This window comes from Vidua macroura, chromosome 28, assembly GCF_024509145.1.
Source record: "Vidua macroura isolate BioBank_ID:100142 chromosome 28, ASM2450914v1, whole genome shotgun sequence".
In the NCBI taxonomy this organism is placed as follows: domain Eukaryota; kingdom Metazoa; phylum Chordata; class Aves; order Passeriformes; family Viduidae; genus Vidua; species Vidua macroura.
Genome location: NC_071598.1, coordinates 4370397 through 4387860, shown reverse-complemented (window position 1 = coordinate 4387860; position 17464 = coordinate 4370397). Strand labels below are relative to the sequence as shown.

Below are 17464 nucleotides of genomic sequence, written 5' to 3'. Positions count from 1 at the left end.
CTCCACAACCCCTTGGTGCTCACCCCTCTGATTTCCATGTCCTTTCCTACCAGAGCTGCCCCATTTCATCCCCATTTGGCTGCAAAATCCTTCACTCAGCCATGGGCATGTCAGCCAAGAACAGGACAAGCCAAACCCCAAAGCCCCCAGTGCCACCTGGGGATGCCCCAGGACAGGCACAGACGGGCACAGACGTCACCCCGGGCTCACCCCGGGCTCACCCCGGGCTCTGTCCCTCAGCAGGACATTCCCCAGAGCCCCAGGACGGGCTGTTCCTCCTCTCAGAGCTGCAGGAGGACACGCAGAGCTTCTGACACCACTTCCTCAAATGCCCCGAGCGGCGCCTGGGGAGCGGCCCCGGGCTGGGCTGGTGTCCCCTGGGCCAGGACAGGGGACAAGGGGGGCCCAAGGCTGGCACCACCTGAGAACACCGCTGGGGAAGCCAGAGCTAGGCAGGAAAGCAGGGCAGGAAAGGACTTTTTTTGGGGTTTTTGCTGCTCTCAGAGGCAGGAAGCTCGCTGGTAAACCAGCCCTCGCCAAGGTGCTGCTCTTTGTGGGGGGACCCCCACGGGACCATCAGGGCTGGGCTCCAGCCCCTCTCCCAGGCAAGCTCACCTTGAGGGAAGAGGAAAAAAAGACTTTTCCTGATCCAGAATGTCCCTGAAGCTGCCACGGAACTGGGATTTCAACCTGAAGATGGATGCTGCAAAAATAGGTACCGCGAGTGTTGCTTCGTGCCCTTCCGTATCCACACGGGCCCAGGGCTGGGCAGGGGCTGGGGGGGCCTGGGCCATGCCCAGCTGGGATTTTGGCTCAGTAGAGGCAGAGCCAAATGATTCCAAGTGATTTGCAGCTTTGTCAGCGAGGGATGCTGCGGGAGCAGGGGGACAGGGCTGCTGCCCCCCAAAATCCGGGTCTGGGGGGGCATTTAAGCCACCCAGGCCTGTTCTGGTGGCACAAACCCTCAGGCCCAGGCTGAAGGGAACAAGCTGGCCCTGGCTCAGGTGTCCCGGCTCCTCTGACATCAGTGGTTTCCTCTCAGGGGTGCTGAGGGGCCCTCGGACTCCCAGGGCTGTGGGACAGCCCCACCCTGGGGTGTCCTGACCCCGCTCCCGGCCCTGCCCAGCCTCGGCTGAGCTCTCACCCAGCCCGGGCCCTTCTCCAGCACAGGAACCACCGGAGAGCACCTTTGGGATGGAGTGTGGGAGCCCTGCTGGCAAAACCCCCGAGCCTGACGTGGTCAGCAGCCAGGAGGGGATTTGGGGTGATGGTGGTCAGGGAGGGGATTTAGGGTGATGGTGTGGCCAGGGAGGGGATTTAGGGGTGATCATGTGTCAGGGAGGGGATTTAGGGGTGATGGTGTGGTCAGGGAGGGGATTTAGGGGGCTGCAGGGCCCAGCCTGAGCCCAGGCCATCCATGGTGCCAAAAATCCATGCTGGGGCTGGTTTTGTCCCAGCTAGGAGCAGAGCTGGACCCAGCTGGTCTCTCTGCCTGGATTTTCCTGCCAAGAAACCTGGATTTCTGTCTGAAGGCACTTTCACCAGAGTGGCCAAAGCATTCCCTGCACACACAGCCCCAAGGGAAGGGATGGAAGCCCCAGATGAGAACTGGGACGGCCCAGAAACTCGAGCTCAGTGCCATCCCCACACCCCGGGGGAGAAATCCCCATGGATTATCACAGATCGTCCTGCACTCCTCATTCCTGGGATAATTCATATTTTTTTGCCCAGAGGCTGTGGAGCAGTGGGTGAAGTCAAGCCAGGAAAAAAGTCCAGGGGACACCAAAGGTTCTGGGGAGCAGAGGGTGGAGATGGGACAGAGGCCTGAGCCTTTGCTGGTACCAGGAATTGCCTTTTTTTCCCAAAAAAAGCTGCTTGTGATGAAAGCCCTGGCAGCTTCCAGCTGCTGGGAGAGCGTGACTTTGTATGAATTTCTGTGAGTTTGTGTGAGTTTGTGTGAATTTGTGTGCTTGTGCTGCCTCCAGGGCTGCTGTGGCCTCATTTGCAGAAATGTGAAAGTCACATTTGCAGATGTTTGCAATATTTGCAGATTGCCACCGCCCTCCCTGGCTCCTCGTGGCCCGGGGACACTTCCCCCTGCTCGCCCTAGCCTGCCTGTGGCAGCGTTTGGAGAACTGCAAAGAAACTGATTTCAGTGAAACAGAAATTCCCTGCCGAAGCTCTTTTGGTGTTTTTTTACTGCCAGTTCCCAGCAATGGGGGTGCCAGGGGGGCTCCTGCCCAGGACAAGGCTCTGGCCAGTGGTGGCCACTGTGGCCCCCTCTCCTGACTCCTGATTTTGGGGCGAGGGCAGCAGGACAGGGGCAGCTCTCCCTGCTGGGGGAGGAGGTTTTGCAGGAAATGCCCAACCCCAGAGGCCGTTGGTGCAGGAAACGCTCAGGGGGCACCACCCCAGGGGCTCCTTGCTCTGGGGGGTTTTGGGAGGGGAAGTGGGGGCACCCCTGGAGTGAGGACTGGAGCCCTGCCTGCACAGGGGGTTCCAGCTCAGGGAGTCACCACGTGCAGCCCCCGCTCCCTGCAGTCACCGCTTTGTTTATGCCTTGCAGCCATCAAAGCAAACTCTGCCCAGCTGGGCTGCCTCTGGGGGGGCTGCAGAGGCAAAAATCCCCCCTGGAAGTGACCCCTGCCAGGCCTTGGCTGTCCCAGAGGCATTTGGGGATGTCACCAGTGGGGCCAGGCAAGCAGGTGACAGGGATGCTGCTCTGCCCAGCGCCAAACCCATGCTGGTGTTTCTACATCCTTGGAGACTTTCCAGCCCCAGAAATGTCAGTTCTGCCCCACTGGCACCACCCTAGGGCTGAACTGGGGCCTCCAAAGCTTTTGGGTCACTCTGCTGTCGCTGCTGCTCCAGGGAGGACGCAAACCCCACACAATGCCATTAAAAAAAAAAAAAAAAAAAAAAAAAAAAACCAGCCCCAGAAATGATTTTTTTCTCACTTGCGAGGCAATTGCTCCCACGCAGGAAAAAGGAAGCTCACACTGGCAGCCACTGCAGCCACTTCCTCTGCAAACTGGGGCCAGAGCTCGCGGCAGAGCAGGGGCCGAGAGCCTGTCCTGTGTCCCTCTGTCCCCACACTGTGTCCTTCTGTCCCCGTGTCCCTCTGTCCCCACACTGTGTCCCCAGTCCCCGTGTCCCTCTGTCCCCACTCTGTGTCCCTTTGTCCCCGTGTCCCTGTCCCCAATGTGTGTCCCTCTGTCCCTGTGTCCCTCTGTCCCCACAGTGTCCCTGTGTTCCCACAGAGTGTCCCCTGTCCCCATATCCAGTGTCCCCATACAGTGTCCCGTGTCCCTGTGTCCCCACACCTGTCTGCATGTCTCCATGTCCAGTGTCCCCATACGGTGTCCCCCTGTCCCTATACCCAGTGTCCCTCTGTCCTCATACCCAGTGTTCCCATACCCAGTGTCTCCCTGCCATGTCCCTATCCTCACACCCCTGTCCTTGTCCCCACTGCTGTGTCCTGTCCCCAGACCTGTCCCTGTCCCACTGCTGTCCCTGTCCCCACACCTGTGTCCCTGTCCCCACACCTGTGTCCTGTCCCCACACCCCTGTCCCTGTCCCCACTGCTGTCCCTGTCCCCGCAGCCCTGTGCTGTGTCCCCGAAGCCCTGTCCCTGTCCCTGTCCCCGTAGCCCTGTCCCTGTCCCCACCGCCGTGTCCCTGTCCCCACACACCTGTCCCTGTCCCACCGCCCTGTTCCTGTCCCACACCCCTGTCCCTGTCCCGTCCCCGTAGCCCTGTCCCTGTCCCCACTGCTGTGTCCCTGTTCCCAGCCCTGTCCCTGTCCCCACACCCCTGTCCCTGTCTCCACAGCACTCTTCTGTCCCACACCCCTGTCCCTGTCCCCAGCCCATGTCCCTGTCCCACACCCGTGTCCTGTCCCCACACCCCTGTCGCTGTCCCCGCAGCCCTGTGATGGGTCCCCAAAGCCCTGTCCTTGTCCCCGCCACTGTGTCCCTGTCCCCGCAGCCCTGTCCCTGTCCCTATTCCCCTGTCCCTGTCTCCACAGCCCTCTCCTGTCCCACACCCCTGTCCCTGTCCCCAGCCCGTGTCCCTGTCCCCACCGCTGTGTCCCTGTCCCCGCAGCCCTGTCCCTGTCCCCCACGCCTGTCCCTGTCCCACCGCTGTCCCTGTCCCCGCAGCCCGCTCCCGCAGCCCGTGTCCCTGTCCCCACCGCTGTCCCTGTCCCACCGCTGTCCCTGTCCCCGCAGCCCGTGTCCCTGTCCCACCGCTGTCCCTGTCCCACCGCTGTCCCTGTCCCCGCAGCCCGTGTCCCTGTCCCACCGCTGTCCCTGTCCCACCGCTGTCCCTGTCCCCGCAGCCCGTGTCCCTGTCCCACCGCTGTCCCTGTCCCACCGCTGTCCCTGTCCCCGCAGCCCGTTCCCGCAGCGTGCAGAGCGCGGTGCAGAGCGCGGTGCCGGGCGCGGAGCAGCCGCGGCCGCTGAAGCTGGGCTGGCTGCGCAAGCAGCGCTCCATCGTCAAGAACTGGCAGCTGCGCTTCTTCGTGCTCCGCGGGCAGCACCTCCTCTACTACAAGGACGAGGACGAGGCCAAGCCGCAGGTGGGGCCAGGCCAGCCCCGAGACCGGGGGTGCAGGGCGGGGAGCTGCGGGTGCCCCCCGGGAGAGCCCGGGGCAGGGACTTGGGAGGGTCTGGGGGGGTCGGGAGGGATTGGGGAGGGTCAGGAGGGGACTGGGGATGGGATCGGTGAGGGATTGGGGAGGGGGTTGGGGAGGGCCGGGAGGGGATTCCCAGAGCAGCCGGCAGTATATCTGTATATTTCTATATATACACAAGTACATCTGTATATTTATATATACTCGAGTACATCTGTATGTTTCTATATATATACTCGAGTATATCTGTATATTTACATATATACACGAGTATATCTGTATATTATTTATACACAAGTATATGTGTATATTTCTATATATACTCGAGTACATCTGTATATTTACTTATATATACTCGAGTATATCTGTACATTTATATCTATACAAGAGTATATCTGTCCACATATCTGTATAAATGACCTCCTGCCTGGCGTGGGAGGGCAAGGTTCCCCCCCGGGTGCCACGCTGGCCTGGCACGGGTGGCACTCAGGGGCTCTGCTCTGTCCTAGGGCTGCCTGTCCCTCCAGGGGAGCTCCGTCAACGTGCTGGCCACCAACCCGGAGGAAGGGGGGAAATTCATCTTTGAAATCATCCCAGGTGAGGACGCCCCACTCGTGCTCTTGGGCTGGGCTGGCCACCCAAAATCCCCAGGGCATCTTCCCTTCCCTTCCCTTCCCTTCCCTTCCCTTCCCTTCCCTTCCCTTCCCTTCCCTTCCCTTCCCTTCCCTTCCCTTCCCTTCCCTTCCCTTCCCTTCCCTTCCCTTCCCTTCCCTTCCCTTCCCTTCCCTTCCCTTCCCTTCCCTTCCCTTCCCTTCCCTTCCCTTCCCTTCCCTTCCCTTCCCTTCCCTTCCCTTCCCTTCCCTTCCCTTCCCTTCCCTTCCCATCATATTTGAAAAATAAGAAATAAGAATTCTGAAACAAAAGTTTCAGAATTAATATTGAATTAATAATCTGAATTAATACTTATATAATATCATTATATATAATAATAAAATAATATTATAACAGAATTATATATAATAATATTATAATAATATAATATAATTATCAGAATTAATAATCTGAAACAAAAGTTTCAGAATACTTCTCCTCTCCCCACTATTTTTTTTTCCTCAATGACAACGTAAAGAAACAAAACTTAAAATTTCAGTCAGCTGATTACCTTTAAAGTGGTCTTTTTTCAGCCTTCTTAGGGAGAGAAGTCCTTTTTGTTAATGTTGTGGAGACTTTTTTTACAAGAGAAAACGCTTCTCCCGTGGTTCTCTCGCACCCAAAAAAGCACTGGCAGCTCACACCTGCCTGTGGTGTTTCCAAAAGTTTTCTCCCAAATTTGCCCCAAACCAGAATTATCTGCCAAGCTGCAGCTGCAGCAGTTTCTGTTCCTTCCCTGCAGATCTCAAGGTGGGAAATGTCCAAACTCTTCTTCCCCTGCAGGTTTAACGGGGAAATTCGGAGCCAGGACCATTTAACAAAAAAAACAACAAGAATGCTGCTCTTTAAATGAGTCTTTTCTCCTCTTTAAATGTCTTTTCTGCTTTTAAATAGTTTTTTTTTCTGCTCTGTAAATGTATTTTTTCTGCTCTGTAAATGTGCTTTTTCTGCTCTGTAAATGTGTTCTTTTTCTGCTCTGTAAATGAGTTTCTTCTGCTCTCTAAATGAGTTTTTCTGCTCTGTAAATGTGTTTTTGCAGGGCTGGCAGGCGAGCAGCCCCGGGCAGCGCAGGACCCCTGCGTGCTCATGGCCAGCTCCCAGGCTGAGATGGAGGAGTGGGTGAAATCCATCCGGAGGGCGCTGGGCTCGGCCTCGGGAGGTAAAAGGAGACAGGGACAGGGGGCTGTGCCCTGCAGCTCTTCTGGCCCAGGGTTTGGCCCAGAAATCCCTGGAAAATGGGGGACTTTCCCCCATTTGGCCCTTCCAAACAGGGGCAGTGCTGAGGAGAGCCAGGGATGAACTTTTCTGGGCTGGCTCCATCTTCTTCTTCAACCTCCTTTCTGAGCCTGAAAATGTTCTCGAGAAAAAGTCCCTTTCAGGGATAAAGCCTTGAAAAAAATGCTGGTTTTCACCTGCCAAAATCCTCACTTTGCTTTTCCCCTGCCTTTTCTTGCCCAGCCCATCCTTTCTGTGAATTCTGTGAATTGTGTGAATTCCATCCTTTCTGCCCCCTTTGCTCTGGGTCACCCAGCCATGGACCTGTGCCAGGGCCTCCCCACCCTCCCAGCTGGGAATTCCTTCCCAATTTCCCAGCCAAATATCTCCTCCTTCAGCTGAAAGCCATTCCCTGTGTCCCGTCTTTGTCCCCAGCCCCTCTCCAGCTCTCCTGGAGCCCCTTCAGGCCCTGGAAGGGGCTCTGAGCTCTCCCTGGCTCCCCAGTTCGCTGTTGTTTGCACTTCTTGGGCCCAAAGCTGCAATGGTCCTTGGTTGTGGGCTGGAAAGGGATGGTTTTGTCTGACTGAGCTGCGAGGAGAACTCGCTAACACTTCATACGGAGTTTAGAGTTCCACACCAACACAGCACAGCATGTGGAAAACACAAAAGCCAAACCTTGAGCTGAGCTGTGCTGCGGTGCCCTGTCCCCAGCAGTGTTTGGGCAGTGCCTGGCACAGACCATGGCCCACGAGCAGAAATTCGGGCAGCACCTGGTGCCCATCGTGGTGCAGAAGAGCGCCGAGTTCATCCGGGAGCACGGCATGGCTGAGGAGGGGATCTTCCGCCTGCCCGGCCAGGACAACCTGGTCCGGCAGCTCCGCGACGCCTTCGACGCCGGGGAGAGACCCTCCTTCCACAGGTGATGCTGCTCCCCCTGCCCCAGCCCCAAATCCCGGGAAAACCAGCCAGGGCCACCCCCAGAGCCTTGCAGGAGCCATGAACCCTCCAGCCGGGCTCCAGGAGGAGAGGGGATCCAGCAGGAATCTTCCAGAAGGGCTTGAGGAGAAAGAATTCAGCAGGAACCTTCCAGAAGGGCTTAAGGAGAGGGAATTCAGCAGGAACCTTCCAGAAAGGCTTGATGAGGAGAGGGGATCCAGGAGGAACCACAAAAACGGAGTCAGAGGGTGCTTGGATGAGATTCCTGGAAAGAAGGCAAAGCCCACAGGCAGGGCTGGGTGGAGGGGGCAGTGTCAGGACACTGCTGCTGCTGCAGCCCAGGCACCCAGGGTGCCCGGTGGAGGATACTGGTAGGTGCTACAAAAGCACGGCTCTGAAAAAGTCCCTCTGTGTTTATGTGTGCTTGTAAAAATATCAGTATTTTACAGCCCCAACCGGTCCTAAAAATAATTGAGCTGGGGGGTTTTGCTTGAAGTTTATCAGAGTTTAGCCACATCAAGGTAGGTCAGATTAGAGGCCCGTGGTCTTGACAGTGTCCCCTTGACAGGACGTAAATACAACGCTGCAAAGCTGCAAACATCTGTCCCAGCAGAACATCCCACAGGGACATGGAGCTCCCAGGGCAGCAAACGCCAGGAGAACCAGAGCCAGGGAAAGTCTGGGAAAGATCCCCAAGATCATCAGCCACGACCCTGCTCTGAAATCCTGGGGAGGCTCTGGGGAGGGAATGAGAGATGGGAGAAAGGTTTTGCTTGGAATGGGGAGCTGGGAGAAAGGTTTTGCTCCCTTTTCCTGGGTTCTCCACCCCTGTGAATGCAATGACAAGAGCCAGGGTGGTGCTCCAGAGCTGCAGCTCCCACTCGTTAAATGTGGGGGGAAAAAAAGTGATTTTAGGTTCCCAGAGCAGAGCAGGGAGGTTGAAACAATCCCTGGGTCCTGCCAGGGCAGCTGCTGTTGGCTTTGGCTCCTGCAGTGCCCAAAGCTGTGCCAAAACCATGCCCAAAGCCAAGCCCAAAGCTGTGCTGAAGCCGTGCCCAAAGCTGGGCCCAGAACCGTGCCCAAAGCTGGGCCCAGAACTGTGCCAAGGCTGTGCCTAAGCTGTGCCAAAGCTGTGCCCAAAGCTATGCCAAAGCCATGCCCAAACCTGTGCCCAAAGCTGTGCTAAAGTTGTGCCCAAGGCTGTGCCAAAGCTGTGCCCAAGCTGTGCCCTGAGCTGTGCTAAAGCTGTGCCCAGAACTGTGCCAAAGCTGTGCCCAAAGCTGTGCCCAAGCCGTGCCAGGGTGATGGAGCAGCCAGAGCAGGCTCTGCCTGCCAGGCTCCAGCATGCCCAAGGGAAGGACAGCCGGGTAAAGCTGAGCCTGTGGCTTTGTGCTTGCTCAAAGCTTGGCTTTGGGGGCCCTGGCAGTGAATTCCTGCCACCCCAGCTGAGCCCAGGTGTGCACACTGGCACCTGCCACCCTCCTGCCACCCTGGGGATGGTGCCATCAAGTCTTCAGCTCATCCCCTGGCTGTGGGTGCCCCCAGGCTGCCGTGGCCCCCCCTTGCCCAGCTCCCTGTGCCCAGGCAGAGCTGGGGCAGAGCCTCCTGGGCACCCGCTGCCTCTGAGCGTCCCTTGCCCTGCAGGGACACCGATGTCCACACCGTGGCCTCCCTGCTCAAGCTGTACCTGCGGGAGCTGCCGGAGCCCGTGGTGCCCTGGCTGCAGTATGAGGATTTCCTGCTCTGTGGGCAGGCTCTGGAGGCTGATGAGACAAAGGTACAGGTGCTTTTGTTTTCCTCCTGCCGGCCTTAAAATCAGTTTCGGTGCCAGGGCACGCTGTGAGCTGGAAAGGGCAAAGGCACACAGCAGTGTCAGCCACGGAGCTTTGGAATCTGGGGAGAGAAAAAGGGAAAAAATGAAAATGAAAAACTCTCCCCCAAAGCCAGTGGGGTTTCCCAATTTGGCCACGTGGGTTTGTGAATTTTCAAGCTTAAATTCCTGCTTCTATTTGGGGTTAAAAATGTCCCGAATGCCCACAAGACACTGGAGGAGATGAGGCAGGATCAGCTCTTCCCAGAGCTCATCCCACACGGGCTGGGCTGGAAGGGACCCTGCTCCTGCTGCCCCTCCTTGCTGAGCCCTGCAGAATATTCCAGGGAGAGATGGAGCTCCGAGGGGAGCAAATGCCAGGAGAGCCAGAGTCTTGGAATGACTAAGCTTGGAAAAGATCCCCGAGATCATCAACTCACCACCCAGCCCTGCCCCCGAGTGCCACCACACGTGTTTGGAACTCTGCCAGGGCTGGGGACACCCCACTGGCCTGGGGCTGGTGGAGTGTCCAGGAGGAGACCCCACCCAGGCACGGCTGGAGTGACCAGGAGCAGTTCCGGGGTCCTGTGAACCCTCCTGGAGCTGTTTTTTACCATCCAGGGACACCAGGAGCTCCTGAAGCAGCTGTCCCTCCTCCCCAGAGACAACTACAACCTCCTCAGCTACATCTGCAGGTCAGTGCTCTGCACGAGGCATGGGCAGCTCAGGTTTGGTGGTGGGGAGCAGAAATGTCACCCCCAAGGATGACCCCTCCGGGCAGAGCCTCCTTAAGCTGTGCTTTGCTTCCCTTTGAGTCACCAGGTCCTGATTTTTGTAGAGGAGAATTTCAGCCCCCGGGATAAACCCCCTGAGCACGAATCACCACCCTCAAACTCACTCATTAATCACCCTGGGAATGAAAACCTGGGAATTAAAACCAGGTGTAGCTTTCCTGGACAAAAGCCTTGTGCACCAAAAGCTTCTGGTTTCACCCAGCCTGGGTGGAGATTTGATGAGAGGATTCCCTTCCCTTCTGATCTGTTCCTAAGGGGAGCAGCTCCTCACATGGTGCTTTTTATTCTGGTACCAGTTCAGCCCTGAGCCCGAGTGTTTCTGTCCTTGTGACTGAGAGGAAGAGCTGGGAGGATGAATCAGGGTTTTTTCAGCAGGACTTTTTGCCATCTGCCGTCTCTGAAATGTGAAATATCCGCTGTGGAATTCTGGCAGGTTTCTCTATGAAATCCAGCTGAACTCCAGCGTCAACAAGATGAGTGTGGACAACTTGGCCACAGTGATTGGGGTGAACCTGATCAGGCCCAGGATGGAGGACCCTGCAGTTATCATGAGAGGTAAAAGGAGAAACTCACTGCCGTGGGAACATCTGGCCTGGAAATCCCGAGCTGCATCCACAGCCTCAGAATGGAAGATTTTCTGCTGAAAGCAAGGCAGAAATGTGCCTGGGCGCAGGGCAGAGCCAAGCCGTGTGTTTGTTGGGCTGTAAATGTGTTTGTGGTGACAAAACCCCCTGAGGAAGTGACAAAGTGACAAAAACTCCCCTCCTGGAGTTCAGCAGATTCAGGGATTGGGTGAGGCCATCTCTGTGCTGCTCAGAGCAGGAAGGTGTAAAATCTTTTGGGGGGAGCAGAGGAAACTCAGAGAGATGTGGGTACTCCTTTTATGTTGGATTATATATATTTTTTTTACTTAGTGATGGGGTTACTGAGAGTTGTTTTAAAAATTTTTATTCTATTTTTAGTCTTATGTGAAGAGTGAGATAATATAGATGTTATAATTTGTGTTATTACAATTACAAGTTCACTATTTTTTACTGACAATATATTATAAGTGTTTTTTTGGTTTATTAGTTTTAGTTAAACTATGTTGTAAATGAATGTTTTAGAGTTAATAATTTAAAATTACTTTTTGTGGGTCTTATTATAATGTATTTTTTATAGTTCTAGTTTTTAAAATAGTATTTAGCCTTATTTGTAATGCTATTTTTTGAAACTTGTTTTTAGTTTAATTTTTTTTCAACGATGTTTGTCTTATTTTATGGTATTTTTAAGTCAGTATTTTTTATCTTAAGGTTTGCATAGAGATGTGAGCCTTCTGTCAGGTTTTGAGAATTTTCCACAAAGCCATTTTATTTTATTTGGCTTTATGGTCCCGCTCCTTGTTTTCTGTTCCATCTCCATTTCAGACACCAGAAAAGCCAAAGGGGTGGGAGGGATCCGGAGGCCCTGGCGTTGCCCCTGACCGTCTCTGCCTCCTCCAGGCACGCCCCAGGTGCAGAAGGTGATGACTGTGATGATCAGTGATCACGAGAAGCTCTTTCCCCCCTCCAAGGATGTGCCTCCCTCCCCACCTGCCCCACAGAATGAGAAGAAAGCTCCTGTCCCTCGCAGCTCCGTGGGCTGGGGAGCTGCAGAGGACCCCAGAGGCTCCACCCAAAGGCAGATGGTAAGGCTGGATTTATCCCCAGGGGGATAAATAAACAAATTAACCGACGTTCATTAAACGTGTGGTTAATAGTGGCAGGCTCTGACAGGTCAGCGAGCCCTAGAAGCACTTGCTATTTATAGGTTAAAAAACTGTGTTTGTCACCCCTGGAATATTTACATCAGGAAAATGATGTAGATAAACTTTCCACTTTCCTGTGGAAAATCTGCTGTTCTGGGGACTGTGAAAACTCCCAAAGCTTTGTGGCCGAACAGCTGAGCACATGAAACCTTTCCAGCTCAGGCTGCTGAGGGGAAAACATTGAGGATTAAAGGCTTTTCTTCAAAGGGATCCCTGCAGAAATGGTGAATGTGGTGCGATTCGAAGTGGGTTTTTAATGGGAAAGTGTGGCCATTCCCCCAGCACGTTCTAGTGTGCTTTTTGTAAAGCAGTGGCTGTGCCCTGTCTCCCCCAGGGCTCTGTTTTCCGGAGGGATCACCCCAATTCCAGCAGCACCCCTGGCCCAGCTGCCCTCTCAAGCGTCCCCAGGGAGGACACGGAGCCCACGGACATGCTGGGAGCATGGAAAACGCAGCCAAGGAAAAGAACCCAGACCTTACCCACGAGGAAATCCTTCCTGGCTGCTCCGGGGGAGAAGGGCAGCAGGGACAGGAATGATGTCCTGGCCAGCGACCTTTGGAAGAGCGGCCCGCGCCCCGTGGCCTGTGATGGACACAAGAGAACGTTGTCCCATGATCTCTTCAAGCTGCTGGACCTCCACAGGGCTGCAGCCGGTGACAGCGTGGCAGAGAGCAGCGAGGGCGGCGGCGAGGGCAGCGGCGAGGGCAGCGCCTCCAGCCCCAGCCCTGCCAGCAGCACCTCCGAGAAGGAATTCCTGCCCTGCTTCAGCCCCTGCCACGAGCCAAAGGAACCTGCCAGTCCCGCCAGCAGCCCTGCTGAGGACCCCAGACCCGAGCAGGACAGCAGGGAGGTCCTGCAAGGCGTGATCCACAAGCTGGAGAAAGATTTGGAGGCGCAGAGGAGCAACTACGAGGGGCAGATTGAGAGGTAACTGCAGGGAGCAGCTCGTGCTGTGGCAGCAAACACTGCACACAGCATTCACCAGCAGTGTTGTGCAGGATGTCATAGCAGTGATGAGTGATAAAATACAGCATTGAGCAGTGATTAGAGATAAAATACAGCATTGAACAGGCTGTCTGAAAATTGATGTGCAAAACTGATGTGTCTGAAAAGTGATACTGCATGAGCTGTGGGTGTATTATTCCAACATCAATGCTCCATAGCTCTTACACATCATTCAGCGGCACTACAGTGTTCCTGCAGGCCTTTGCATAATTCCTGTCATAATTCCTGCTATTAGCACGCCATTGGACCATCAGGCTCTCCAGAAGTCACCACAACATTATTACACCATTGGCTGTAACCATCAGCCCCACATGTTGTTATCCCATTATCAATACACAGGTATCACATTTATTGATTGGATCAAGTTATGTGGCCACTGAAGGGCTCAGGGCAGTACCTCTGGCTTGTTTTGGTGCTGAGGGAGTCTGAGGTCAGACTCCCTGAGAGCCAAATGATTTCCCAGCCCTTATCCAATCCAATCCAATCCAATCCAATCCAATCCAATCCAATCCAATCCAATCCTTCCATGCCCTGTTTCCCTTCACAGCCTCCAGAAGGAAAACTATGAAGTGTGGGCCAAAGTGGTGAGGCTGAACCAGGAGCTGGAGCAGGAGAAGAAGAAGAGTGGGGAGCTGGAGCTGCGGCTGGTGAATGCGGAGCGCTCGCGGGAGGAGCTGGAGGAGAAAACCAGGATGCTCGAGGAGGAGATAAAGAACTTAACTAAAGCCACAAGTCAAACTGGTGCCAAAACCAACTAGGAGGAGACACCCAGCTTTTCACAGACACCAAATGCAGCTGCAGGAATGCTCAGGAACTGCCGGTTCAGAGCCAGGGACTTGTATTGTCCAGGGTCCTGCTCCTGCCCACAGGCCAGGGGGAGGAAGGAGAACAGAGCTTAGGGGCTGGTTCATGCTCTGAACCAGGAAATGTCAGAAAAATCCTTTAGCTTTTTTGGGTGTGTTTATTTCAACTCTTCTTTCAGCTGCTCAAGTTACCTGGAGAACAGGTAACACTTCCTGCTGCTCAGTCAGGATTGCACTCAGAAGTTTGGGTTCTGGACCCGTGGTGCCTTCACGAGAAGGAACCAGAAGTGTCCCTCCTCCAGCTGCCTGGCTCCCTGCTGGAGATACCCACAGGCAAAATGTCCTTGGATCCCCCAACTCACACTTTGGAACACTCACAGGTTCCAAAGTGTCTGCCACCATTTCACAGCTGACATTCACGAGTCTTTCCTGTGATTTCAGATGACCTTGACAGAGCTGTTTTAGCGTTTATTTAATTTTTTATCTCTGCAAGAAGCTCCTCACCAATGTGAGCGTGAGGCCCAGGAGTCATCAAGGAGAAACTTCTGCGACGGGTTCAGGAGCAGCATCGCGAACATCTGGGCTGGAAATGCCACACGCTCCTTTCTGCAAAGATCAAAAGTGTGAAGAGGCCAATAATTCCTTCACAGCCGACTGTAATGACGTGCAAAGGCTTGGCTGAGGCTCAGAAATCCCCACGATTAGGACAAGTGCACGTTTTTTAAAATAAACTGCACATTCCTGCGCTTCCGCTGCTGCGATAGGCAAAACAACCCCGTGGCTGCAGGATCAGAGGGACTCTTTGAAGATATTCCCCCCATTAACATTTGCAGGGTTTATAGAGGTCATCTGTGACAGAGAGACTTTCCAGCAGAGGTCAGGTGGGCTGGAAGTTCCTGAGAGCCTGGAGGGGAGAGAGCCACGGGCACCTTGAGCTGGTGCTGCCATTGGGTGCTGTAAGAGAATGAGGATTTCTTTTTTTTAAAATGAGCTTTTTCCAGAGACAGAGAACCATGAATTGCCCATGCCAGACCTGTGAAACTGCACCCTTTTCATCCCTGAGGGGCTGGGTGTCCTCTCTGCTCAGCCCAGAGCCTGCTCTGGATTTTCTGCACTTGCACATGTTCTGCTGGAGACCCCACAACGTGAGATCCCCGAAAACTGCCCGGTGCCCAGCCCTCATTTCCTCCCTCCCTCCACTTCTGCAGCCAGGCCAGGAAGCTTTTTGGGGTGGGAGCAGCAGAGAATCTCTCCTGTTCCTGGGGCAGGGGACATTACAAACTCATGGTGGGGGTTTTGGGGCCTTTCAGCTCAGCAGGTTTTGGGCACTGACTCTGGATCCCCTGCAGAGGGTGATGCTGCTCCTGCCATATAAAAGCACAACAGACTGTCTACCACAGAGAAAAAAGATTCTTTCCAGCCCTGTCCTGTAGGCCTGGAAACCTCCAAAAAGACATTTTTCACCCCTTAACCCTCCTGCACCACGAGGACACAAGAACTTTACCAAGGTGATAACCCTGAGATCAGGCTGAGGATTTTCCTCTCCTTGTAAATGTAACATGGCTTTCCAAATTAGAGCTGTTAAACCATAGATCCCATTGCATCCAAAACTGTTCAGACATGCTGTGTGGGACGAAAGTAAGACACCTTTCAGGCCATCCTTTCAGTCCCCGCACTGCATTCTTTGTGCTAGAGCAGAAAGTCTGTTCTGCTTTTCTCAGGTATTCACGAAATAAATTAATTTTCTGAATTCAGTCTGTTGTATATCCAAGGGTTTGGTAGGCACGAGAGGCAATAAAATAAAACTTTCCTTCCCACATTATTGTGTTTGGATCCCAAGCCAGTCACGCTTATTGTGACTTCTCCCCTCATATTTATCAAATTGCATTTTTGGCATGATAGGAAGTTTCCTTTTTTAGCCTGGCCACTGCCCAGAGGAGCACGTTGCTGTGGGAGGCGAGGTGGACGTGCGGGAAGTGTCCAGCCGTGGCTGAGGAGGCCTTGTCCAGACCCCAGGAGCAGGGAGAACATGTTGTTCTCCCCAGGATTCCAGAGTGATGCAGTCCATCCTCCCTTCCTTTACGTGGGAGCTGAACGAGACCCCCAGACCAGGCTGATTTTGGGGAGAAAATGCACCAGACTGGGTGTACCAGCAACTGTTCACCGAGGTGGGGAGGAAGAAGTGTCCCAAAGGCTGGCAGCAGTCCCCTGTCCCTCTTTCCCTGTGTTTTCCTGCCACCTTGCTGCAGCACCGGGATCTACGGAGCCACAGTGGCCTGCAGGACCAATAACCTGGAAAAAAGAAGCGTCCTGATAATGCCAGGGAACACGCCGGGTAGCAGGGGCTAAGAGTTGTCCTCTCTGGAGAAAATCCTCATCTGTTCCAGCCCCAAACCCTGCAAGTTCAGGAGCTGGGAGGTGTTCAAGCAGGCTCTGAGTGCTGATGTGCTCCAGTCCTTGGAGGAGCCACACTGCCAAAATCTCCCTGCAGGAGGATCCCCACCAAGGGCAGCAGGAGCTCCCCCTTTCCTCTGCAAGAGCTTCCCCAGCAGGTAACTCCCATCAGCAGGACTGGGTTTCTCAACAAATAAGGTTTATAACTTCAAGCACAGAGGCAGGGTTTGGGTTCTGTGGGGCAGAGCAGTGGTGGTGCTGCCACTGCAGGGTGTGCTCAGCCTTTAGGGAACAGCAGAGAATCCAGCAAGGTGAATAGGGAAGGAAATTCCTCCTTTTCTTTCTCCTGAGCCCATTGGGGGAGGGAGCCTCACAAAAAGCCCTTTTCACACAGAGCCCTGTCCCTAAGGTCCCCCTGCACCCCTGTGTGGCCGAGGGCCCGTCAGCAGCCGCTGGTGTGGCTTGTGAAAATTTGCTTTATCACGCGTAAAAACATGATGTGATATTTCAGCCCTCTTCACACAATGTCCCGATAATGGGCAGGGAACAGGGCAGGTTCCTGTAATCTCAGCACCCAGGGAGAGATTTCCCCCAGCCAGGGGGGCAGGGGCCAGGCTCCGACCTCTGGCTAACGAAATGAGGATAAGTCCTGGCCTGGCAGCTGCGTTCTGAGCATGTGAGGGGTAAATCTTTCCTTTCCCTGGCAGTGCTGCCGTGTTTCCTTCCTCGTCTCCCTGATAAAGGCTGGCCCAGGCTGCCATCCAGCCCGAGAGGCTCCCCTTGAGCTCCACGTGCTCTGGGTGAGATCCACACTCAACCCCTAAGGCCACTGGGGGCTTTTGAGTCTTTTCAGCGACACCTTTACCCTGCGTGTCCCTTCCTGGAGCTCCAGGGATGGATTTTTGAGCGCTGTCAAGTGTTCCCTTCACATGCATCCACATTTCTGATGCCACTGAAAGTCTGGTGCTGGTTTGAAGTGCTGAGAGCTCTATGGAAATGCCTTTCCAAAAGGAGTCAGGAGGTCAGCCAAGCACCCCAAGGACAGTTGTTCCCAACACAGCAGCTACAGACAGCGCTGAAGAGTGAAAGGTCAAAATGTCCACTGGAAACTGGAGTGTTGTCACACCCTGGGAAGGGATGTTTCCACTGGGGGACTGGGAAAGTGTTGCTCTCTTGCTATATCCCTCCTATGCAGGGTAAAGAAAGCTCTGTAAAGTGTGAAACGGGGATAAATCACATTTACAGTTTGCAGGAGATGTGGGACACATTTAATGAAGTTTACACATCATTATCTCCTCTGTCTGTCCCAGTCTGCACCTGAGAGCTCAGCTCAAACCAAACTGGTCCCTTTGTCTGTCCCAGTCTGCACCTGAGAGCTCAGCTCAGACCAACCTGATCCCTCTGTCTGTGCCAGTGAAGGTCAGGCCTTTGAGGTGGC

The 17464-nt window shown here is 54.4% G+C and overlaps 1 protein-coding gene across 2 annotated transcripts; it reads left to right on the top strand.

Moving 5' to 3' along the window:
• The first annotated feature begins 375 nt into the window (after positions 1-375).
• ARHGAP25 (Rho GTPase activating protein 25) lies at positions 376-15515 on the top strand. 2 transcript variants are annotated; one of them, XM_054000720.1, is made up of 11 exons: positions 376-715; positions 4394-4578; positions 5142-5229; positions 6323-6442; positions 7213-7417; positions 9079-9211; positions 9866-9939; positions 10472-10593; positions 11520-11704; positions 12159-12751; positions 13377-15515. In XM_054000720.1, the coding sequence occupies exons 1-11, from the start codon at positions 655-657 to the stop codon at positions 13585-13587; spliced, it is 1977 nt and encodes a 658-aa protein (XP_053856695.1). In that variant the 5' UTR covers positions 376-654; the 3' UTR covers positions 13588-15515. The 2 variants fall into 2 exon arrangements, with proteins under 2 accessions (XP_053856695.1, XP_053856694.1); XM_054000719.1 differs by having other exon boundaries at positions 7210-7417.
• The last annotated feature ends 1949 nt before the right edge of the window (positions 15516-17464 follow it).

Coding starts and splice junctions, on each gene's coding strand:
- ARHGAP25 (XM_054000719.1), top strand. CDS start 655: ATGTCCCTGAAGCTGCCACGGAACTGGGATTTCAACCTGAAGATGGAT. Junction 9,212..9,865: donor TGGAGGCTGATGAGACAAAG/GTACAGGTGCTT, acceptor TTTACCATCCAG/GGACACCAGGAGCTCCTGAA. Junction 9,940..10,471: donor CTCCTCAGCTACATCTGCAG/GTCAGTGCTCTG, acceptor GAATTCTGGCAG/GTTTCTCTATGAAATCCAGC.